This window comes from Phytophthora sojae (genome assembly GCF_000149755.1).
Source record: "Phytophthora sojae unplaced genomic scaffold PHYSOscaffold_2, whole genome shotgun sequence".
NCBI lineage: Eukaryota > Oomycota > Peronosporomycetes > Peronosporales > Peronosporaceae > Phytophthora > Phytophthora sojae.
The window spans coordinates 2,220,519-2,244,920 of NW_009258116.1; the positions used below are offsets into that span (position 1 = coordinate 2,220,519).

General features: G+C 56.1%; 2 protein-coding genes across 2 annotated transcripts; both read right to left on the bottom strand.

Annotated features, from left to right (window-relative positions):
* Window positions 1-481: 481 nt before the first annotated feature.
* Window positions 482-1,426, bottom strand: PHYSODRAFT_257983 (hypothetical protein; the record flags this gene model as incomplete). The annotated part of the gene is made up of 2 exons (XM_009520407.1): window positions 482-1,271; window positions 1,401-1,426. The coding sequence occupies 2 exons, from the start codon at window positions 1,424-1,426 to the stop codon at window positions 482-484; spliced, it is 816 nt and encodes a 271-aa protein (XP_009518702.1).
* A 452-nt stretch (window positions 1,427-1,878) lies between these two features.
* PHYSODRAFT_310759 (hypothetical protein) lies at window positions 1,879-3,341 on the bottom strand (the record flags this gene model as incomplete). The annotated part of the gene is made up of 4 exons (XM_009520408.1): window positions 1,879-2,274; window positions 2,299-2,596; window positions 2,656-2,957; window positions 3,147-3,341. The coding sequence occupies 4 exons, from the start codon at window positions 3,339-3,341 to the stop codon at window positions 1,879-1,881; spliced, it is 1,191 nt and encodes a 396-aa protein (XP_009518703.1).
* Window positions 3,342-24,402: the final 21,061 nt, after the last annotated feature.

Sequence of the window (24,402 nt, forward strand, 5' to 3'; positions counted from 1 at the left end):
TGTGAGTCCGAGCAAAAAGCTGGTGGCGATGAGGCTGGAGCGCGGCTCGGCGTCGTATCAAGCGTTTGGAAGTGCGTCGAGAGGCGATTGCCCGGGACACGAGACCATACTGCTTGGCGCGTGTGTAGCGCCTTCTCCGCCACGTCTATTGTGCACATCTGCCGACTTGATGCTGCTGCTTCAGTTTTGCGCTCAACGAGTGGCTGCGGGGCTGCGACGTGCGAGGGATCTTCAGCTTTGCCGGCGCGAAGGCTCGCGGCGCATCCCCATTCCAGAAGCTGAAGCTCCCAAGCCTGTCACCCGGGGGTTGAGAGCCCATCCGACGCAAGTGTCCTCGGTGTGTCCGCCTCAATTTGGACGTCAAGGATCCTTGAAGGATCCTTGAAGGATCGGAGCACACGAAACGATGATGGATACGGCATCTATTACTTTACTTTAGGTATTGCTATCAGGCGTCTATAAGTTTTGTTCGATGGGGGGCTCATGGCGAGCAGATAGCGATGAAGTTGGGCGACGGCAGGCTCTCGACGGTCGTGTCGCTTTTGACAGTCAGCGTTGCCGTGACGGGGAGAACGCAGTCGATGATCGGCGTGCCAACGGGCGTCGGGTATCGGCCTGGTCTGTAGATGAGGTACAGCGCAACTTGGATGAAGCCCATGAGCGAGCACGCCGCACTCAGGATGAGCATGAAAATGTCGTTGTCGAGGTAGCCCTCGAGCACCCAAAGCGCGTTCGAAATGGCTCCGGCGAGGCACATGCCCAGCGGAATGGACGCGCCCGAGCGCGTCTTGACCACCGTCTTGATGGTCTCAAGTGGTGCGACGTACGGCAGCAAACAGCCCACAGTCATCATGTAGCCCACCGTATCGCCCACTTGGTCGGTCGTCTGGCCAGTCACGCCCGTCATGCCGAGCACGGCGTAGGTCGTTAGCAGCACGATGATGACGATGTTGGCGGCGATGGTCTTGATGGCGTAGGAGCGCGCCTTGGTCCATCGGAAGAAGACGCTCACGTAGACGATGGAGGTCAGCTCGCCGAAGGAGTAGATGGCCAAGAGAGGGAAGTACGAGCCCGTGGCCCAGCCGTATAAAGTCACGAGGTGGCAGCTGAGCCAGAGGCCGACGAGCGGGAAGAGCGCCACGACACCGGTGCCGTGGTTCTTGTGGATTCGGTAGACGGACGGCACGGAGCTGAGGATCATGGCCATCGTGCAGGACGACGCCATGGCTTGGAGGACGGTCAATCCGACGCTCATCTTGGACCACGAGGTGCTGTGTAGTGTAGTATCAAGGTCGGTTGTTGGGATCCGATTTGGGAATGGCTCGACCTGCTCGCCTCCAACGAGGGGTGGGGTGGGGTGGGGGGGGGGGCGTGCACTCCTTGTGCTTCGCTATTCTAACCCTGGGCCGGCCGAGTCCGTGGCCATCCGTGAATCCATCGACCGGAGTCGAGTTGCGCTCTGGACGGCGCGCCGCACTCGACCAAAGACAAGTTTGGCACGCACTTGCGGGCCTCATTCCCCGTGATAGGAAGCGAGTCATGTCGTTTCGTGTGCAATGCTCGACTCGTCTATATGCGACGAGACGCGCGCCATTGAAACCCTCAGAGCGAGCGTACACCGGAAAATTTGCCCCTCTCGACGGCAGCAGTAGACGAATCTCTACGTACCCCCCCCGGCCAGACCCCTCGCTTGCTGTCTGCGAAGTGTCACGATATATCTCGTGGTTGTCCGCGCCCCAGCGCCAGAACCACGTAACGCCGCAGTTCATATCCCTGCTTCAAGCTACACGTCTATCGACCGGCACAGCAGCACAATCTCACAAGTGCGGACAGACTTCATTCATCATTTTGCAAGGGAGGCGGGAACATGGTAAGCCTTTAGACGACTACAGACTGCTTGCCGGCCTTAGTTGACGACGCTGCGCACTGGTTCACGACGGGGTTCTCGAACAGCGTAAGCTCCGAGGACGCGCTGGTCGAGTTGCACGTCGTGATGAAGTCCCCCACCTCGGCCTTGCGGGCCTCCATGTACTGCACGAACTCGGCGATGGGGCATGTGAGCCCAGGTCCGCTCTGGCAGCCAGGCAGAGGGACCACCTCCTCGTTGATGCTGAAGCGGATGAAGCTCTCTCCGGCGCACGTGATCCGCTCCGTAACAAGGCGCGCGCCCATCGTGACAACGCGCGAAGAGCGGAAGTTGCGCGTGGCGTTGATCGCGTTCGTCGGGTAGCTCTCGTCGTAGTTGAGCCCGAAGCCCGAGTACATGGCGTTGAGCTACGTGTCCTGGCTGAAGGCGACGAAGATCTTCTGGCAGGACGTCGTCTCCGTCTCGTTCAGGAGCTTCGTGACCGCCTCGGAGTACGGGTATCCGACAGTAGGCGCGAGCGCTGCGCCGTAGCCCGAGCCGTAGTAGTAGCCCAAGTCCTTGTGGTACGCGTAGTGCTTCCACTCGTCGTCCGTGAAGATCTGGCAGAACTCGAGGTGGTCCTTGCCCAGGTAGTTGCACTGATACATGCACAAGTCCATGACCGTGAGCGTCACGCCCGCCGAGAACCCGAAGCCAGGCCAGAGCGACTCGTCAAGGCGTCCTGCCAGCCTGACGCCTGCGCGAACGCCGTCTGCCCCGAGCTCTCGTCGCCCTTAAAGCTGGGGCACGTGTCGATCGGCGTGAGCGTGTTGGCGCCCAGCGTCGTGTCCGTGGTGCTCACCTGCACCAGCAAGTCCGCGTCCCAGTCTTGGCCGTGGAATCCGTTCATGAAGTTCTGCGCAGTGCGGACCACGCGCTCCTTGGCGTTCGTCCACACGGTCTCCTTGGCCGTGTACAAGCCCGCGTACTTGCTGCGGAACGTCGAGCCGACGTCGTGGGCCTCCTGCAGTCCCAACGTTGTGATATTGTCCACCATGACGGCTGGATTCGGGATCAACTCCGAGAGGTTCCACGTCTTGAGGAACTTGAGCTCGTTGGCCATCGAGTCGGACATGTTGGGTCAGCTCAAGTACTCGGTGACCGTCTCCGCGAAGCTCTTGATGGCGCTGTAGCTGCCGGACGAAGGGTAGCGCGTTCCGTGGCGCATTAGCTGCAGTGATACAACACAATGAGTAAGAAGCCAGCAATACTCTGCAGTCTTGAGGTAGCTAGAGCGGACCAAGTGCACTTGGTCCACGACGCAGCTGTCATCAAGCACGACTTGCTCGGCCGTGAGGTCGGTCGCAGCTTGATGGTAGAAGTTGAGCTGACTCGTGTGGTCCGTCAGGTCGAAGCCCTCGCTGTAGGCTCGAGCGCCTTGAGTCGACAGCAGTGCGAGCGCCGACGCAGACAAGAGAGAAGAGATGGCCTTCATGCTCAATGGCTTCGACGTTGGGCTCGCTTGGCGAATTGAGAAGTGAGCTCCTGGGCTTGGAAACCTTGAACACGTCCGTCCATCGAGACGGCCTTGACCGCTCGAGATTTCACGCCGTCTTGCGTCCGAATCTCACGAGCGCCATATGGCTATCACAAGCCAACTAGCGCTCTGGGCGCCCGCTACGCGGACGCTAGGGCTTGGTTTGTTAGACTGAAGAATCTCGTTGGCTTGAATCTCTTCTCCTCCAATAGTGATCGTGGTCATATCCGAGCCCTTGTACACGTACTTGTAGATGTACTTGACAGCCCTGTTTGTCGAACAGACTTCGACGTTGATGTGGCAATTATATTTCTGCGAAATGGGTTGTATGGCACAATCCATTGGTTGATCGTCGCACTGTCCCACACTTTACCTTTGTGGACCACAAACCCATCGGAACGCCGTTTCCGACGGTATCCAGGAGTCTTATCCTGGACCATAGTCGTTACCTCGGTAAGAGGCTTGGGGAACTTCTTAGAGCACCTACCGTTCTTCATGCAGGGGCAGTTCGGATTCTGTCTTCCACATGGCACTTGTAACGGGGTTACATGGAATAGTGACTCTGTCACTATTCAGGGATGGCTACATCGGTCACTCCCCTGGATAGTGACCCAAGTGGCCTCAGAGCCAACAGATACATTTTGTATGACACAAACTATAGGGAACTTAGGATTTGTATGCAGGCCAAATCTGTACCAACCTATAAATACATTCAGTCTTAGATCTACCGCTTTCAAGTCAAGTCGTCCCCTTCAGACCAGGGACACGTGAACGGCTGTTCATTTGGAGTTTGTATACTCCTGCTCCCTCTGTTAAGAAGTGCTGTGTGCCCCGTCACACTTGGTATCACTTGTAGTCAATCCTACGCCTACGCGGGTAGATTGGACTACCTGAATCCTCTGTGGTCTCATCGAGTGAGCCAAGATGGATCGTACGGAGTTTCCCCATCTGAACGACTCGCAGTACGAGTCCGTTCGTAAGATGGCAGGCATCTTTGGGACAGATGCCCTGCGTAGCTTAGCGGCGGCGACGCCGGCTGAGCAGGTTGAGCGTATCAACGCGTTCGACACCTACGAGCGAGGGCTCATCGCCCACGTTCAAGGGCTGCAGGCCACTGCGGCCGCGCCGAAGCCGGTGCAACCGAAGCCCCTGCGGCTGAAGGTTCACCCCTTCGAAGGGAAGGAAGGAGAAAACCTTCACTTCTGGGTTCGAGAGGTTGAGCTCGCGATGGACGCGGCTCTCGTCTCGGACGAGTGACTCCGTGTCGCCTTTGCGCTCTCCAACCTTAGTGGTCGCGCAAGAGTTGGGCATATACGCGCGAAGCGACGACGCCTGGATGCTTCGCATCATGGTCCCAGCTGTGCGAGCAGCTGCGGGCCGCGTTTCTTCCGGCGAACTACGAGTACCGCCAGCGTTCGCGCTTCCTCCCCTGCAAACAAGGAAGGCGCGAGCTGCATGAGTACATCCAGGAGATGCAAGTGCTCACTGCCTCTTTGGTGGGGAACCCCCTGCCTGAACACATCAAGGTGACCGTGTTCATGGACGGTCTGCGTGTCGGTCCTGCCCGCACGCAACTGTTCCGTGTGCAAGCAAACACTATGGAGGAGGCGATTCAGATCGCCCTCCAGGAGGTGTACAGCCACAAGCAGGCTCGTACCCCGCCACGGTATGGCAGAGCAACCCTGCCTCTGGCGGTGCGCCTAATGGTAACTCCGGCAATGGAGCGATCAACGGGCCGGTTCCCATGGATCTGGGCATGGCCGAGTAGCGCGACATTCGCCGCTACGGCTGTGGCAAGCTTCGGCACATGAAACGTGCTTGTCCCGCGGGAGGACTGAGAAGAAGTTCTCTTCGAAGCCCTTTGGCTCTAGGGGTCACTGGCAGAAGCCGCGCCCCAGGAACCAGGGGAACGCCGGACACCAGTAGGGGCGGGGCGCCCTACAGGGGAAACACTAAGTCTTCATGAGGGGTGTGCGGGTGGCGCACGCCATGGGGACTTAGGCCACGAGAGTCTCTGTACTCTCGAAGCGGAGAAGGGCAGCGGTGGGCTGCTTGTGGTGCACGCGAGTGTACCGGGATACGATCATCCCTTGAGAATCTTGATCGACTCTGGGGCGTCCAAGAACTTTGCGCGCCGCCAGACTGTCGCACGCAATCGCGACAAGTACGCCGATGCGCTACGAGGCAGCAAAGGCAACGAGCTGGTCTCGGTAAGACTGGCGGATGGTACGGTGGTAGAAGTACCTCGGGTCCACATGGACCTCACTGTCAAGTTCGAGGACTTCGACAGCACGGAGCCGCTCTTGGTCCTAGACATCGACAAGTACGACTTGATCCTGGGCATGCCGTGGCTGGAAAAACACGAGCCTTGGATCGACTGGCGCGGCAAGGCCATCGGGGCCAGCCGTCCCCCACGCTCTGACAGAGCTTTGGTGAGTCATGTTCCCACCTCTGGCAGCAGCTGGGGCACCCGCGAGGGCCGCCAGGGCGCAGCAGCGTCTAATGAGTTCTTGGGGTCCGTCGAGACTGACGACGACTCAGACCGGGCCGGACAAGGCCTGAGATTGGAGGTGCCGGACAGCACCTACCAGGTGGGTAACGTAGGTCCACACGCGGGTAACGAAGTACCGCAGGCAGCAAGGGCTGCTGGAGAAGGCGCCGCTGGCGTTGGCGTGGGTAACCAAGTTCCACGCGAGGTCACTCAGACCGTAACTGATGAGGAAGGCACTGCAGGCGCTTCCGATGTGGGTAACATAGTTCCACAGGAGGTCACTCAGACCATAACTGATGCGGGAGTCGCTGGAAGCGCTCCTGGTGTGGGTAACCAAGTTCCAGACGGCGAGGTGGGTAACATAGTTCCACCCAGCAAGGCGGGTAACCAAGTTCCGCTCAAGGACAAGGCGGGTAACGTAGTCCCGCACGAGATCGAGAAGATCGGTGGTGCCGTCAAGACGGCGCCACGAGACGAAGACACCCGAGGGTCACGTCGTAAGCCGGGCCTAGTCGTGTGGCCGACGACGCCAGTCGCCAGCGACTCCGACCCTCCAGCCAAGGCTCCAGCCGCCGAAGAGTGTTATCACATCTTCGACGGCGTGACCGGTCGTCGGGTCAAGACAGGAGCTGTCGAGCTTACAGCTCTGCTCGAGGATTCAGAGTTGCTGAAACTTGAGGAGCTCGCCATGGAGGACTTCTTGGCCGAGCTAAAGGCCGGGGAGATCGCAGAGTTGGTTCTCCTCCGACCGGAGTCCACGTCGGCCGAGTTGAACTCGTCCTCGGTCATGGACCAGGCAGTCCTGGAGGAGTTCCAGAGACAGCGCGCGTCGCGCATGGGCTCTGAGATTTTTAAGAACCCCCGGGACCCGGTGTACCCCTTGGTGAAGGAGTTCGAGGACGTGGTGTCCAAGGATCCACCGTCCAATCTCCCTCCGGACAGGGGAATCAGGCACGAGATCGATCTCGTGCCGGGCACGAAGTACTGCGACACGAGGCAATGGCCTCTTCCCCGGGAGCAGTGTGAAGTCATTGATGCCTTCTTTGCCGCCAAGGCGAAGACAGGCATGGTGCGGGAGTCGAAGTCCCCGCACTCGACGCCTACCTTCTGTGTTCGCAAACCGAACGGAAAGTGGCGTCTGGTTCATGCTTATATCAAGCTGAACAGCGCGACAGTGCCTGCGCAGACACCGATCCCGCGCAAGGACGTGTTGCTCAACAACATGGCCGGCTGCACGCTGTATAGCGCGCTGGACCTGGTGGACGGATACTACCAGATCCTGATGCGCGAGAGCGACATCCCACTCACGGCTGTGAGCACGCCGAGCGGTATGCTCTGGGAGTGGCTGGTCATGCCTCAGGGGCTTTCTAACGCCCCGGCAACGTTCAATCGCTTGGTCACATAACTGTTCCGACCTTTGCGTGCGTTCACACAGACGTACTTTGACGACATCTTCGTCCACAGCCGTGCCGAAGCAGGCCAGACGGACATGGAGGTGCATCTCCAGCACCTTCGACGTGTGTTCGAAGTCATGCGGGCGAACAAGCTGTACGCCAACATCGACAAGTGTGTGTTCGCAGCTGAGGAGATCAAGGTCCTGGGCTGCTTCGTCAGCATCGCCGGGGTCCGGGCGGACCCGCAGAAGGTGAAACCCATCGCGGCTTGGCCGCCACCTCGGTCGCAGAAGGACCTACGACAGTTGTTGGGCCTCGCCAACTACCTGCACAAGTATAGTGCAGGCTACGCCGAGCTGGCACGGCCCTTGCCGGATCTCCTGAAGAAGGATGTCGACTGGCGCTGGGAGCGTCGCCATCAAGATGCTTTTATCGACATCAAAGCGAGCTTACAGCGCGCGCCAGTCCTGGCATTGCCGGACGAGACGAAGCCTTTCAGCGTAGTCTGTGATGCGTCTGACTACGCAATTGGCTGTGCGCTATTGCAGGCCGACGATGAAGGCCGCGAACGGGTCATCTCGTTCCAGTGCAGGCAGCCGAACGGAACTATCCAGTACACGACAAGGAGCTACTTGCCATGAAGTACGCTCTTGTCAAGTTCCGAGTGCACCTCCTGGGCTCGACGCCCTTTGTCGTTTATACAGACCACGCGTCCTTGCGGACTGCTGTCAACACGCCGCATCTCTCACAGCGGATGGCGCGTCGGCTGTCATTCTTCGCGGAATACAACTTCCGTGTCGAGTACAAGCCGGGCAAGTTGAACGTGCTTGCCGACGCGCTGTCGCGCCGACCCGACTACGAGCTTGCTCATATTAGTCGGGTCACGACGGATCTGTATGATCGCATCAGGCTGGGGTACCGAGACGATGCCAGTCTCGGAGCTCTTGTGCGGTTCTTGGCCGCTGGCTCGGAAGCCAAGGCCGAGTGGCTCACGCCCCGACAACGTGCAAGGCTGCACCGCTATGAGTGGGCTGACGGTTTGCTCCACTATAGGGTCGAGCCCGATGATCCTCCCCGTATTGTCGTGCCCAACGACGAGGATCTCAAGTACGACATCCTGATGGAGGCGCACGACGCTCCATCCAGTGGCCATCTCGGCCGTGAGAAGACGTACGCGTCTGTCTCGCAGATGTTTTGGTGGCGTCACATGTACAAGTGGGTCGCCACCTACGTCCGTACGTGCGAGACGTGCCAGCGCGTGAAGCCTGCCGGACACGCCTCGGCACCATTGCAGAGCCTGCCGGTCCCAGCGGACTGCTGGAAGTCGATGAGTCTCGACTTTGTCTTCGAACTTCCGGCCGATGACCGGGGCAACACTGGTGTTGTTGCCTTCGTGTGCCGCCTGAGCAAGATGGTCCACTTTGCTCCAGTTCGTGACACCGTCACTGGCGACGAGGTCGCTCGCCTCTTCATGGACTGTGTCTTCCGACACCACGGTCTGCCCGAGACCATTGTCTCTGATCGAGACCCGCGGTTCACCGCTACGTTCTGGCAGACGCTGTTTCGCCTTCTTGGCACACGACTGTCGATGTCGACGGCGGACCACCCGCAGACGGATGGCCAGACGGAGCGCGTCAATTGCGTGCTCGAAGACACGCTCCGCAGTATCTGCGCGGAGATGCCCCGCTCTTGGGCTGATCGCTTGCCCATGGTTGAGTTCGCACTCAACAATGCGGTACATGCATCGACGGGCTTTACGCCCTTTTACCTGAACGGGTTGCGCCACCCTCAGGTGCCGCTCACATTACGAGGCAGTACCGGGGCTTCGTTCCTAAGTGGGGGAGAGGCTTGGAAAACCTTTTCCTCCCAAGTCTCGGACGTGAGTCCAGCCACCTTGCGGAAGCAACTGTCCTCGTTTGCCGAAGACAGGCTGAACATAATCAGTAGGGTGCGAGACACCATGGCGCAAGCCTAAGATAAACAGAAGGAGTACGCTGACCGAAATGGAAGAGGAAACATGAACGTGTTTAAGGTTGGGGATTTAGTTCTCCTAGATACTAGAAACCTACCGCTAAACACTGTTAGCTCGGTCGAGAGCAACAAGCTGAAGCACCGCTTCATTGGACCCTTCACGGTCTTCAGCCGGCATGGCGCGGCGTACACCATAGATTTGCCCAAGTCGATGACGACTCACCCGACGTTTTACGTGGGTCGTCTTAAGAGGTACCATTACCCTCTGGCTCTGGCTGCCCCGCAAAAAGCGGTGGGTGGCCCGGTGGAGAAGAGTGCAGCTCCTCGAAGCGCGGCGTCGGGTCGCGGTAAGGCGCCTGATACGCGCGCTGGTCGTAAGACGGCGCGGCGTACATCGGAGCAGCATACGCAGGGGCCCCGTACGAGCCCTGGCCAAACTGGGCCTGATACGAGTGGGTCTGCTGCTGCTCCGGATACGGCGCGTGACCAAGAAGTTCGGCCCGAAGGCCAGCGAGCTGGTTTCGCAGCGAGTCGTAAGACGACAGGTCGGCTCGATGATCCACACGGCCATGGAGACTGCGAGTTTCTTGATAGAGCGAGGCAACATCCTCACGGAGCCGCCCACGGCACCAGGCTGACCAGCACGAGCGGCAGCCTCGCCACCAAGGCCGACGCCAAGCGCGATCTCGAGGACGTACACACGGTCCCGGAGATGACGAATCTCCTCTTGCTGCAGGGCCACCACCTGACTCGGGGCCACAGCATACGGCTGCGTCGCCTCAGGCTCGTACCCATGGCTGTGCGAGGCCACCGCCGGCCCTCCTTGATCGTAATGGGCAGATCCACTACCACGTGGAACGAGTCGTCCGGGTGCGGCGGCTCCATGGCAAGCGCCAGCTGCTCGTGAAGTGGAGGGGTTACCCTGAGTCGGATAACTCGTGGGAGCCCGTTGAGCAGCTCCTGGCAGACTGCCCGAAGGCTGTTGCGATATGGGACGAGAAGCAGCGGCAGCTTCGTAAGTAGTCCTTGGCTTCTTGGCCGGTACCCGGGGTACGGTAGCAGGTAGTCGCACCACGCCCACGCTCTTCACGAGCTTTGGCTCTCGCCTCTTGCTTCAGCTCGTCCATCTTCGAGTGGAGCTTGCGCTTGCTCACGAGTTGAGCGAACTCGATGCGGAGCTCGCGCACGTCCAGGATTGCGGACAGTGTGCGATCCTCACGGAGTTCTTTGAACTCTTGGTCGGAATACCCTTTGCGCTGGACGTAGCGCCAGAAGAGGTCTTCCACCTCGCTCCTGGTCATGTTGTCATTCGGCTTGACCCAGTGGAAACCCCACACAGGATGGAGTCCACCCTTGTCCTCCGGCTTCTTGCGAAGCGTGGTGAACTTCTTCAGTGTGAGCTTGTGTGGTGCTAGTAGCACACACCGGGCGACTTCAACGTCGCCAAGAAAGAGTGGCTCTTTCTCAACAAGAGCACGCTCATAGGAACCCCTCGAGGTGTACCCGCCGATAAGGCCACGAGGAGCCGAGAGCTTCTCCAACAGCGCTGGCGCACCAGTGCCAGGCTCGGGCGGGAAGTAGCCCTGCGGGTACGTGGCATTCCCGCCTGAAGAAGACTCGATGGCAGTCGTGGCAGTCGGCTGCCTGGCATACGCACCCGAGCTAGCAGCGTGGTATTGCTGCTGCTCGTCGAGGTTGTTGGAGAGCTCCTTGGGCTCGTGGACGGCACCATCCTCGTCCTCAGACTCCGAGTCGATGAACAGCTTGGAGCTGGAGCCGCGAGGCGACCTGGAAGCTGAACGCTTCTTCGCCTTGGCCTCGGCGGCCTTCGCAGCGGCAGCCGCTTTCGACGCTTGGGCACGCTCACGACCTTGTGCCAGCGTCAGATGCTTGGATGCCAGCACCTCCTTGGGCTTGGAGCCCGCGTCGCTCGGCGACTTCCCGGCCACGACCCCAGCGTCGGCCATGGCGACTTCGTCGTGCGACTGCTTCCTGTCGCCTGAGCCGGACTCGGCGTCCTCCGCCTCATTCTCTGACGAGGCCTTTGCGTCGGCCGAGGCGTTGGTCATGTCGCCTGCCGCCAGCTCCGTGCCTTCGGCAGCGTGCGTGCTGCCCTCCGAGACGTTCTCGTCGTCGGGTGAACTCTCACCGGAGTACTGGACCATCGTGCAGTCAAAGACGGCGGCTTCCCAGTCGCGAGCCGGGCTTTTATGGCCCCGAGGACTCTCCTCCTTGCCTTGCGCGGCGTCAGGAGACTTGCTCTGAGCCCCTGCCTGACGGCCACTCTCCGGCGTGCTGCTACGAGAGCGCACCACCTCCTCGGCCGCCTTCGTGGCCTCCATCAGCGCGGACGACTCGTCCTTGGCCTTGGCCGCCCTGGTCTTCGGCCCTACGGCCCGCGGTTTCGGAGGTGCTTTCGCACTGCGCGCACTGCGCTTTGGAGGCATGCTTCCGCTCGACGTGGAGACCCTGCGGCTTGCTCGGCGATGCGCCAGTTGCTCTGTGAGGCCCGGGAGCCGAGGCGCCAGAGCTCGCGCCGTTGTCGATGGATTTCGACTTTGCGAGTGAAATGTGAGTCGTCGGCGTAACCTCGCTCTGATTGGTCGATAAGATCGAATCTAAGTGGGGGAGGATGTAACGGGGTTACATGGAATAGTGACTCTGTCACTATTCCGGGATGGCTACATGGGTCACTCCGCTGGATAGTGACCCAAGTGGCCTCAGAGCCAACAGATACATTTTGTATGACACAAACTATAGGGAACTTAGGATTTGTATGCAGGCCAAATCTGTACCAACCTATAAATACATTCAGTCTTAGATCTACCGCTTTCAAGTCAAGTCGTCCCCTTCAAACCAGGGACACGTGAACGGCTGTTCATTTGGAGTTTGTATACTCCTGCTCCCTCTGTTAAGAAGTGCTGTGTGCCCCGTCACAATACTTGAGATCACCGTTTCGTAAAGTTCGGGGTGCTTCTCCTTATCAGGGATCTCTTCTGACACTAATCGGTCCACGTCTACTGCGGACACGGGTCTATCTTCAGGTCGCAGAATCAGAAGAATGTGTGCGTGGGGAAGCCCTCTCTTTTGGTATTCTACCACATGGACCCGAGCGGCTTGGATACCCAGGATGCCTTGGTCGAGGTCCTTGTTCAACGCTTTCAGCTTCTGCATGAATACTCGCGCAACGACATCAGGCCTGTCAGTCGCCTTCTCGTTCGGTCGCAGATTCTCCTTGATTTCTGGCCAGTTAGGGTTGCACGTCATGGTGATGAACCGATTTGGCGCGCCGGTCTCTCTTACGATTGCCATAGCGTCGAGGAGACGTTGGTACATGTAGCGGGGCCCTCCCGTAAACGTGGGAGGTATAATAATCTCGCGCCCGATATTTTCGGCGTCAGGGGCATCGGAATTCTCTTCTTCACGACGTGTCTGCTCTCTGGTAGACCCGGCAGCGCGTCGTTCCACCTCCGCATCAGCTGCAACTCTGTGAGCATCAATGGTCTCGCTGCGCAACGCATCACTTAGTCCCTGAAGTGTCTCCAGACGGTACTGAAGCTGGTTCAGTTCTATTTAGCGTAGCCGCTCCTGCTCACTGGTCTACACAATACTGCTGTGTGAGACGTCCACCTCGCAGGATGAGAGAATTACTTGCCGACCTGTCGTACAGGAGATATGCCTCGAACTCCCTTAGTGACACCCGTAACAGCTCTCCATCAGAACCTGTCGGATTTCCCACGTACGGAATGCCATACGTCCACCCGGTATCACCGTAAGGTAAGAGCAGAGGATACTATAGTGGGTCGTAGCTGTCGCTAGTCTCAAATATACGCTTGAAGCCACCCTGATGCGTAGAGAGCAAAATATCGCGAGACTGCACCGCATGCTCATCAATCACAATTGCTGCCACTTCGGATGCCGTTGGGGTGTTATGCGTACCCGGGTTGGCATTCCGAGATACATGCAGTCGAAGCTGGAAGTCATCGTTGTGAGGGATAAGATTCTGCAAACGCAATGCAGGATCATCGTCCGGTATCTCTTCTCCAGCGGCCCTTCGCCGTTCCTGTTCTACAACCGCTTCTTCGTAGGCAGGTTGGGCCCGCTGAACCAATATACTTCGCGCGTGAAGAAACTGTTGCGCGTAAGGGTTGTGTCTTTCCATAATTTCATCGATCTTTCCAGAACCGGTCGATCCAAACCGTCTGGCATCTGCATCCGACTTGTCACACGCGCGTTCATATCCGGATCGTTGATGTAGACCTGTGCGTACATTGACCTCCCGCTCTCTGACGGCAATAATGACCCAATTCGATGGCAAACCGAGCCCATAACGCGGAAGTTGAACACACCATCCCGACACACACTGTGATCTACAGTGAGAGAGCGCGACCGTGAAGCGCCCATGGACGTGAACGCGAAGACGTTGTTGTATGCACGAATCGAACGCATAAACACCGCGTTGTCGAACAGTTGAAGAAGCACTGAGGGGGCTGCGTGAGACGGCGGAACGCGGATCAAGCCGTTTCGACAGCAGCAAGCGGCAGTCTCATCAGGGAATTTCCACGCATTACAGTATCGACACCCTCTCTGTCTCGCGACTGTCGTCTGTAAAGCGCGTAAAGTAATGACGTCCATTTGGAACCGTGGCGCGGTCGAAGTCTTCGTAGTAAGCGAGACCCTTTTTGTACTGGAGCGATCATCTGCGAAGTCGGTCCGCCTCTCTTCTACGAGCGCGCTCCTCCTCCGGCATGGTCCCGCGTCGTGCACGTTGCACAACTGTGTCTTGATTTCTGCGTTCTTGACGTTGCTCTGCCGGCATGTTGCTACGCCAGTTAGCCGTTGCAGTCGCCGTATCTTCCCGTTGTTGCCGCACCTGCTGATCGTTAAGATTGCTACGTCTAGCTCTCGTGCGCGCGGCCTCCGCTTCTCTGTCGCGGATAGCTTGGGACGCTGATCGATTTGCTCTGCTACGTTGCTTTCGAATTCTGTCTCTTTCGCGAGCACGGGTCAACTGCGACGGTGTCATATCCACTCTTCTTCGGGACGGCGTACTCCGGGCGGGCGTCACTAAAAGGGCCCGATCGTCTGTCATTCCAACTGTAAATGCTGCGGATGACGTCTCTCCAGTAGCCGACACTTCATTCGATATAAGTTGCGGATTCAGAAGTGTAACTGGGGCCACATTACTCGCCGTAGTAGCCTCCAACGTCGATCTTGCCATACCCCGCCCTATCACAACACCCTGTAACGCTGTCACCACTCCAGGAATTTCAGATTCTGTATCCTGCGCCGCCGACTCTCTCTGCTGCTTTCGAAAACGTGACAACGCCGAGTTCAGGTTGTTTAGCCTTCTTTTCTTTTCCGCTGGGGTTTCGTATCCATCCGGTGCAGGATACGCTTCTCTGACATCGTCTTCGCTCGTATACTTTCGTTTTCGAGACATGAATTCTGCAACAAAACAAACGAAGCTCTATTAGTTCTCCGTAAAAGTAGCATGCCACTATGTATGGTCCTATGCTTTGTTAGTAGGTGAGTAAGATCAGCATCGCCTATGCCGTTTGTCTTCCGCCGCACCGCCTTGAAGAGATTAGTACCGTGCGTTACCGTGAAGGGACTTCTGTGCTGTTTGCAACCCGCGTCCGCAGAAAAAGCCTAATGTGACCACATCACCTACGGTATTCCCAGTGTTACTATACCAACTGCAATTTAAACGACGGTAAGACGCCTCATTAGCCAAGCCTTTGAACGGGTACTTTTTTTTGCTTTCAGTCCCTCACCTCCACTTTTACCGCCTTGAAGCACAACCCGCTTTGTTGCCGCCGTTTCTCAATACCTTTGGAGAAATTAGCTGCGGGTTATTTTCGGTGCTGAAGCGACAACTACCAACTATTGGGTTGTGATCACTTCCTTTGGTGACCGTGGTAGAGTGTCTGTTTAATGCCACTGAGCTATTTCAGCCCAGGCAATTAACCACTTTCGGTTATAAGGGGGTAATGGGTCAGTTGTTGGGTATTGCTTTGTTTACCGGAACATCCACTGGCATCATAGGCATCGAACGATCGTTTAGACAGCTAATCGGTACATAACCCGAAAAAGCGTAGGCAAGGTAGTACACATCAAGTTTTCTTCTACTACGACACAGGTCGCAATAGGCTAGAAACCCCTTATGTAGCAATGAGAATACCGCTCTCTTTTGTCTTGTGCGTTGTTGGATTGTATGTTTGGGTGTGGGTGGGTCGGAAATGCTAAAAGTGGTTCCAGTTGCCGAAGCAAAAAGATTTCCGTCGCCCCCCGAAAGGAATTGACGGTCTCAGTTTGCCGCTAAACAAAAGGTAAGCCATAAGCTCTCAAGTCACTGTCCCCAGTGGCTCGGCTCGGGTCCCCACCCAAGCCACGTGGCTGGCCGCATGCGCTCTGTCGCGGACACAGAAGCACGGAACCGAGGTTTCCCCCAATCCAACGTGCCGGTCCCATACACTAATAGTGTAACACGACCACTACTCCGAGTTTTAAACAGGCGGCCCGGCAAAGCCGGCTTTTATCGCCACATGGATCTGCCAAAACTCGGTTGGGTATGAGACTTCCCATGCCGCTGGCGGGCAAACATGGGCGCCTCAGGGTCGCGGCTCCGAAGAGCAAAAGGTGCGACAGAGCTAAGTCTTAGTACGGCGGCGGGTGCCAGCTGCAATCTTTCTTATCCTAAAAAGGCGTTAAAAACACCCCTTATTAAGGATGGTAACGGGTTTAAAGCAGAAAGCCACAGTACTACAGTATAATCATGCCAAATAATTAAATCGGACACTCATACAAAGTAGCAATGTTGTGGATTCAGAGCGACTGTCCGGCGGCTGCGCAGTCCGTGGGCGTCTTGACGCGACGTGGGCCGTCTCGTAGGTATGGCGGCCTGCTGCAACATCCCACGGACTCTTAGATAGGTGTCCCTAAGAACGCCTAATAAGCACCAGTCTACCCCTAATTCCGCACTGTAAACCCTCGACTGCCCTGAAGGTACCAGTTATCCCAACAGGCGGAACTCCCGAAACCGTAAAGTAGTTTATTTATGTATGGACATGCAGTACTCACTGTTGTGTGTGTCCGCTGCCGCTGCAGTTCACCACTCGCTTCTCTACGCCAGGCGCCCTCCGCTTGCTGCCTCGGTCCGTCCGTCCGCCGCGCGCCAACTTTCAAATGGGGGATGTAATAATCACGCCCGCTAAAGTCCGACCAGCTCCGTGTAAGTCCGAATTTTAGCGTGATTGTGGCTATTTTTGTAGTTTCGTAGATCGTTAAAAAGCCAGTTCCAGTCGACTTGATGAGTGAATAATGTATGCTATAAGGCCGCGGTAGCGTAGTCTAATTGACAGGTCTAGGCTGTAGGGGAGGAAAGCGTGACGCGATGACCGACAGACAGGATTCTCGGTTAGAGGACGGAGAATGACCGCAGCCAAAGTGATCAGGACTCAAGTTACGAATCTATTAGGGGGGATGAAGCGCGGTACTATCGATCCAGAGGCAAGGCTTGGTGAGCTGAGCTCTTGGTGGCAGTAGGCGTAACCAGATCCACACAGCCATGTTGAAGCTCAAATGTCGGTGTAGATGTAGTGAATGGGGTCAAGATCTGGGGTCCGCATGCTGCATCCATTTAATGGCGACGCATTCTGGCGGCGTCCGAATGCACCACCGGCCTCATGAAGCTCTTGCAAGAGAGTCTCGCCACTCTCGATTCTGCGCCCAACCCCGTACTCCATCTCCCATGAACGTCTCACTCACTGTGGCTAGTGAACCAGCGTGCCTCATTGCCGAAGCCTGGAGCGGCAATCCCGAGCTCGTGCAGGACTTGGAGCTGGCGCTGCAACCTCAACGCAGCATCGTGGACTCAGTGCAGAGCGCGGTGAGCTGGTGCGCGCAGACTTCGGCGTCTCTGGTCTGGCGCTGGATGCAGTGCAGTGTCCGTCCTGCTGCGGAAGCCAAGCCTGCTGTGGCGTCGCTGGAGCAGGTGGACTTCATCGCCACCAGCTTTGAAAGTCTCCAGACGCTGTTGAAGTCGGTGATTGGGGCGCTGTATGAGCTTCAGGAGAAGATCCGCCGACTCGAGTAGAAGGTCGACCGTATTTCAACCTGCAGCTGCCACTTTCGAGATCGAGCCGAGACTGCAGGGTAAAAGAGCGTTATTTGTGTGTTGGACTGGGTTTGTAGAGAGTGTTACGCAAATGGTTTTGTGTTTCAGAATACGCGCTTCGGGGGTGCCCGCTACTCAGGAATTGTTTGTTTTGAGCGAGCATGAAGGGGACGAGCAGCTCGGTCCGACGGAAGATAACCTTCTAGCTTTTGCGTAGCATGCCATCGGCTCCTAGCATGATCGAAGAAGATCGCGAAAGTGATAAAACTCACTCGAATGGGTAGTAATTGAAGGGAGAACCGACCAAACGAAAGTTTTTGCCCATGAAAATGTCCATATCGTGTTGCCCCTTGTGTTCGGGGGATGCAGAAAGAGGAAGCGAAAATTCACTTGTCTCGACGTGGATGAAAAGAAAATGTCGTGGCGCATCGAATCTGAAAATCCATCGTGTTTCTTGGTTGAGACCAAGAATGTGGGTTTCTGCCGGCGCAGCTCACAGCAAATCCCTTGAAGTCGCCGTAGTTGGCCTGTAGAACGTGACCCGTGGAGTTCGGGAGGGGGGCAAACAACTACAACTACTAGGAGCCAACGATTGCCGCGAACGCCGGCGACGCCAGCTTGCAAAGCATACAGCAGAAGCAGCTGAAGACCACGCCGATCTGCAACCTCGCGACTTCCGTCCTGCTCGACCATGCCCTCGATCCCCACGCCTTCTGCACCCAGCGCTGCCACAGCCTCGGCCCAGCCGCCGCCTCGTCCAGTTGCAGCGCAAGCTCCGACGAGAACGGCAGAATGGCACAGACGATACAGTTGAGTTTTACAGGTGTTCTGTGGATTTTGAATTTGAATTTGTTGTGGTTTACTTAGCTGGCTATCTACTCCCAGGATCGCGCTCAGCTCCAATCCCGCCTATAGATGGCGTGCCCGTGCGGACACGCACCTACGGTAGAAGCCCCTACACAACGACCTAATCGGTCGAGTCCTATAGAATATGCAAAAATAAACAGTGCTAGCGTCAACACACTACCGCGTAGTGTTAGGATCCGCTCTTGGCAGACTTTGTTGTCGAAATTCATGCCATCGTTGACCCCGTTCTCGTATCTGGTTTTGTCGATGAAGGAGTCGACGTGACACGATACCTTGAGTGCGTCGAGCCCAGTTACCCCGTCGCGTTTTAAGTTCTGTGTTGATGTCATTTAAGAGCGTGCGTCGCTCTCGCTGTGCTGGTTCCTCTTCGATCCGCGAACAGGTATAGTTCCAATACTCTTGAAGTGTTGTCCATGTGCCGAGGAATACACGAGCATGCAAACTGCTGCCTCGTGCACTTGTGTACGACACTGCATTAGCCCATTTTTCGCTGCGTTTTGTCATAGTTGGGTAACGGCGCCACCCTTTAGGAGCGTCATAGTCCCCGAGTCCCAGGAGGTCTAGCTGATGGCGAGCCCGTGCCCACCACGTGGTCACTCTGGTTTCACCCGTATTCAGGTCGTGCCAATCAAACACTGGGTGTATAAGCGTTGACGTCTCTGCTTCGATATTCGTCCACTCCGGTAGCAGCCACTCAACCTTGAAGCTTTGTTCCAGAACCTGGCCCCAAAGTGGAATAGTCCGCCTTGCATGCTTGGCTGCGTGTTCTCCTCTCGCCAGCACCCCGATGAAAATTGTTCGTTGGTTCCGTGTGAAAACCGCACTTAATGGTTGATGATGATGATGCTGTAGGATGGAGTGTCCTGTTCGCATACGCAGTTCTCCTGATGGTACTTTGACCACCCACACGCAGCCTATGGATTCCAGCAGCATGTGGCCTTCACTTCCGCAGACGTCGCTGCCCAGTAAACCGACGAATCAATTAACAGTTGATTCTCATACAAATTCTTGAGCCTGTTCCACCAGTCAGCCGTGTTGGGATTGTATACGTCGTCGATCCACCAACTCGAAACATCTCCTGGCGGAGCTAGATGCACCAGACCAGGAAAAGCATCGTACCGAATGCCCTGTCGGAATGTAGCAGCTGCCCATCGCGGGGTCCACTGGTCTAGATGTGCCTGGAACAGGCCAACATGCGAGTGGCATCGCTGTACAACATCTAGCAGCGAAACCGGTAGTAGACAGCCAGCGACATCACTTCGGTGCAGCTCATTCTGTACTATCTCGACGAATCGCCCGTCTCGACAAAGTTGCTTAGGGCTTCCCAGCCAGTCCATCCATTGCGCGTGAGCCCATAAGCCTTCCGCGAGTTTGACCATGGGCCTCCACTGGACCGCCCCATCAGTTCCTCTTGGCGCCCATAATTCTCGCTGCCCCGTACCAGCGGCCTCAGCATTAGCGTGGCCGATCGCTGGAAGAAAGATATGTTGATCCGGAAGCCAGCTCTCCTTGTCGAGATCATAATATAGGGAGTTGAGAAGAGCTTGCATTTGAGTGACCTCAATACACATCGGTAGCCCGAGTCCAAAACGATGATCCTGAGTATCAGTGGGTATTTGCGGGTCCTCACCATCACCGACTTCAGCGCAGCGTACGCAGTGGGCGGACCACCTGGCGTCAAAACGGTGCTTAACCGCTTTCGTGTGGAGAGCATTCCCCCGTGTCCGCCAGTAGAATCTTCGGAATGAAGCCGTCCAATTGTCACTGTATATCATGCTCACTTCATCTGGAGTAAGGGTTTGCCTTGTTTCGTGTTTCAGTTGCTGCTTGCTAACCCAGCGTCGGCGATAATCCTCAGCGGCACGGGTCTGTAGGTACAGCAGAGTGTTACCGAAAACAAGTTTACCATTCTCATCAAGTATCATGTAGGAGTCGTAGTCAATCCAGTCTGAGTACGATGCTAGCATGTGTTGCGTGTGACTCGCTTTGGCTGCCGCATCAACACTTGCAAGCGCCTGCCGTCGATGGCGGACTTGTACGTCTGTCGTAAACTGATTCTCCTTATGTGATGCTTCTCAGGAGACCGTCATTGAGCCACTTGAACACATAGCTCGGCAAAGTGAACGAACTTCAATGCGATGGACATCTCGATATTTAAGCTGGCGGATTTTCCCCAGTGCAAGAGCTCTTGCTTTTTGAAAAACGGCGATCGCACTTTTGTTATCACAAATCTGCTCACCGCTGTCACCATACAGAACGATCCCTGCCAATAAGGCGTGAATCTCGCAACGGGTAGATGTGATATCATTGTGGTGGATGTTCAACTGACCACTCACGGTATAGCCGCCTCGAGCCTGGAGAGCCCAACCACCTTGTGATGCTGGAGTGTTTGCCGCTACCACACTTCCGTCGCCTACTTGAACAGTAATCGATCTGTCCCCTTCGTTCCAGGCATATTGTACACTGGTGGCAAGGAAACTAGACACCGCGTCTTCGGCGATTCGACGGCTATGAGATTCCCCCCGTAGACACTGCGGGTGGTGCCAGCGCCTGCAATTCAAACACCACTTCTCTCCGCGATACCGTCCACACTCGGTACATGCTGTAGCCTCCTCCAAAGGGCGACCTCGCAGCAAAGTTGCGTCGTATCGTAGCTGACTACGCGCTGCTGCCTCGAGTAAGATGTCACGGTCGTTGACACCACGAACATCTGCAACTTCAGTCGTAGTCCATAGTACTATCCTGTCACTTCCCCGTGCGCTACGTGGCAAGTACGTCGGCGTCACTGGAACACAAACAGCTTCGTATTCATCAACCAGTCTGCGATGAGTGCGCTGATACCAGATATCACTTCCTCTTGGACGTTCATATCACCACCGAATTGGCATTAGCGTTCCGAGCATATTCTTTGTCAAGTCACCAATTTCCCTGTAACCTAGCTCGTGGTGCAAAATCCGCGCTTCCCCCTTGGCATCTCAATTTTCACTGCTACTACCCAGTCCCCCACACCGATTCTCATTTTGTACGGACTGATACCGGCAGGGGCTGGTTCACAACCCACTGGCTCTTGCAGGTTATAGCTCTCGCCCTCCACTAACTGCGATTTCCAGTATTTGTAGAGCTTGTCGACTTTGAGCTGCTTGGCACGACTCCAATGACCTTTCTTCCTCAGCTGGCGTCTTGTAACCAGGCGCGTTCCGAGCTCGGTACAGATGTCTCCGACGTAGCGTAGTTTGTAGTTTGAATTCCAGTTAACGGCTACGAGTATTTTGCTGAGAGACGGTGGGGTAATAGTGAGCAGAGGTCGATCATTGGCACGTGCAGACATTGTGGCTGGTGGTGGAGTCCATCGAACTGCACAGCGAAGTGGCGGCTCGAGTTTGGATGCGAACCGTATAATTCGTGCCTCCCACGTTCGAACATGAGCCGGCGGGGAGATAGGAACGCTCAAAGGGTTTTCCGTGAGGCCTGCATTGCTCTGATAGGCCTCCAGTCTCTCTACCAGTACGTGGTACACAGGCAGGCACGGAGTATTCAAGATTCGCAGGGCTTCCTGTAGCCGATGCACATTCGCCTCACGTTCACAGTTCGCAAGCCCGATCCCATTCAGTTTGTCATAGTACACGTATCGGGGGGTTGAAAACGGAAGCCGAAGTACGCTTCGAGCAACCTGCCGAATAAACGTATCAACCATACCGGCTACAGATATTGTAATGGGCCTACTTTGGCTCACTACTTTAGCTTACACGTGCGCGCACGTGTGTGAGGAAGCGTAGCGTTGTTTAAACTAGAGTTAATTATACTCGGGCCTCCGAGTATAGATTAATCTAAATAAACGATCTAAATAATGCTTTTGGGTTAACCCCAGTCGCCCCTCTTGCTAGGACAAACGGGAGGACAAAATCGGTTTTTACTTGATTTCAGTATAGGTACCACAAATTTTGTCCTAGACGGACCGCTAGGACAAAACTTATGGTACACTATACTTTACATCCGTGAATTTCGGATTTGTCCTAGCATTTTTTCGGTTTGTCCTAGCAAAGTGCCCGACTGGGGTTAAAATGAGAACTGCTATTTTTGTTTTATGTTTCTGACTTTCTCTAAATGTAATATTCTAAACTGGGAATCTGGCATAATTCCAATGCTATGCATGTCGCTCATTGGCTAAAAGATGCTGCTTTCAGCCAATAGGAATCCTAAGTCTCTATGGACCATCCGTCGTGGTGGTTAGAATATTACATTTAGAGGACGTCAGAAACATAAAACAAAAATAGCAGTTCTCATTTTAACCCAAAAACATTATTTGGAGTGTTTATTTAGATTAATCTACACTCGGAGGCCCGAGTATAATTAACTCTAATCGAAACTAGGCTGCGCTTCCTCACATACACGCGCACACGTGTAAGCTAAAGTAGTGGGCCAAAGTAGGCCCATTACACCTGGTAGCACTTTGTAGTCCGTCCAACGACCGACTACCTGAATTCGTACGTCATCGCACGAACGCGGAGCTGAGAACCTTCCCATGGATACAGAGGTGTCCATGAAAAGCTCCACTACGCCTGCAACTCACGTTGCACGCGCTGACTGTCCCCATCTGTCGGACCCAGAGTGGGAAGCTCTCCAACGACTGTTAACAGTCATTGGTGAGGCGGCTGTAGCTACGATGCTGCGTACGCTAACGCCGACAGAGCAACATGGTGTTGCTCTGGGATTCATCATGAGGGAGCAGCGAGATGCTTCTTCGTTTACCACGGTGTCGTCGGGGACGACACCGCGCGCGCAATCGCTGAAGCTCAGCGTGAGCAATTACGTTGGAAGAGAGGGCAAGCCTCTCCTCCGTTGGCTTGTCGAACTCGACACTACCATTGCGGCTCGACCCATCGTCGACCCGTTGCCGAAGGTCGCGTTCGCCATGTCATGTCTTGGCGGACGTGCAAGAAGTTGGGCGTATGGACGCCGACTCTCGGATCCTACGTGCTTTAGCACGTACGAGGGTTTCACGGAAGAGCTCAGACAAGCGTTTGAGCCCCCGCAAAACGAGTTCCGGTCGAGGGTGGAGTTCCTCGACCTGCAACAGGGCAAGCATGATGTCCATGCTTACGCTCAGAGGGCACGGTATTTGGTCTCGAACATCGTGACCAACCCGATCGACGAGGCGACCAAGGTCGTCACGTTCATGAAGGGGCTGAGAGATGGGCCTGTGAAGACCTATCTCTTCCGTGAGTACCCGAGTACTCTCGAAGCTGCAATCACTCTTGCAATGCAGGAGGAGTTTAGCCTCCGGCAGGCTAAGCTGCATGCACATGTACCGAGGCCACAGCCACGCCCGGTAGTGAGGACGGGAGGCCCAGAACCCATGGACCTCTCGAGTGCTGCAACTACTGGACCCCAGCAGTCGCAGGGAAACAATGTGCGATGCTACCGTTGCGGTAGAGTCGGTCACCTTGCACGGGAGTGCACGGCCCCCGTGCACCAGCAGGGTGGCTATCGCGGCGGTGCCGGGCACCGTCGCAGCTAAACCAAAAAGGCTGGACGCCAGTAGGCGCGGGGCGCCCTACTGGTAATGCAGTTCCGCGTGTCGACCTTGGACACGCAACACTGAGGACTGCAGCCCCCAGTGAGGTTCATTCTCACTGCAAGAACCAAGATGATAGGCCTAACCTTGTCATCCTGATCGTGGTATCAATGAGGGCAAGCGGCTCTCTTCGTGCTTTGGTAGATTCTGGCGCGTCGAAAAACTTTGTTCGACTGCGAAGTCTATCAAGGCTTGACTTCGAGGATTTAAAGATACCTCGAAGTATGTTGGAGGTACGTCTGGCAACGGGTACCGTCGTGAAGACCGAGAAGCGCATGGTACGCGTGCGCTTCACGTATAAAGATCAAGCGTTTGTCGAGACCTTTATCGTCCTGGATCTGGACGATAAGTTTGACATTGTATTGGGCATGCCGTGGCTTGCACGACATAATCCGGTCATCGATTGGGAGAAGCGCACTCTCGTGCGCTTCGGTCGCGATAGCGGAACAGAGAGCGATGGCCCTGTTGCCGCAACGCGCGCACCTGTCGGTGCGCGCGACTCCCCACTCGAGACAGCGTCTAATGCCGCTGTCCCGGAGCACCCTGGGCGCGCGCGAGTACGCGCGCAAGAGCAGCTAGCGTCGGCGTTGCCGCCGACAGCT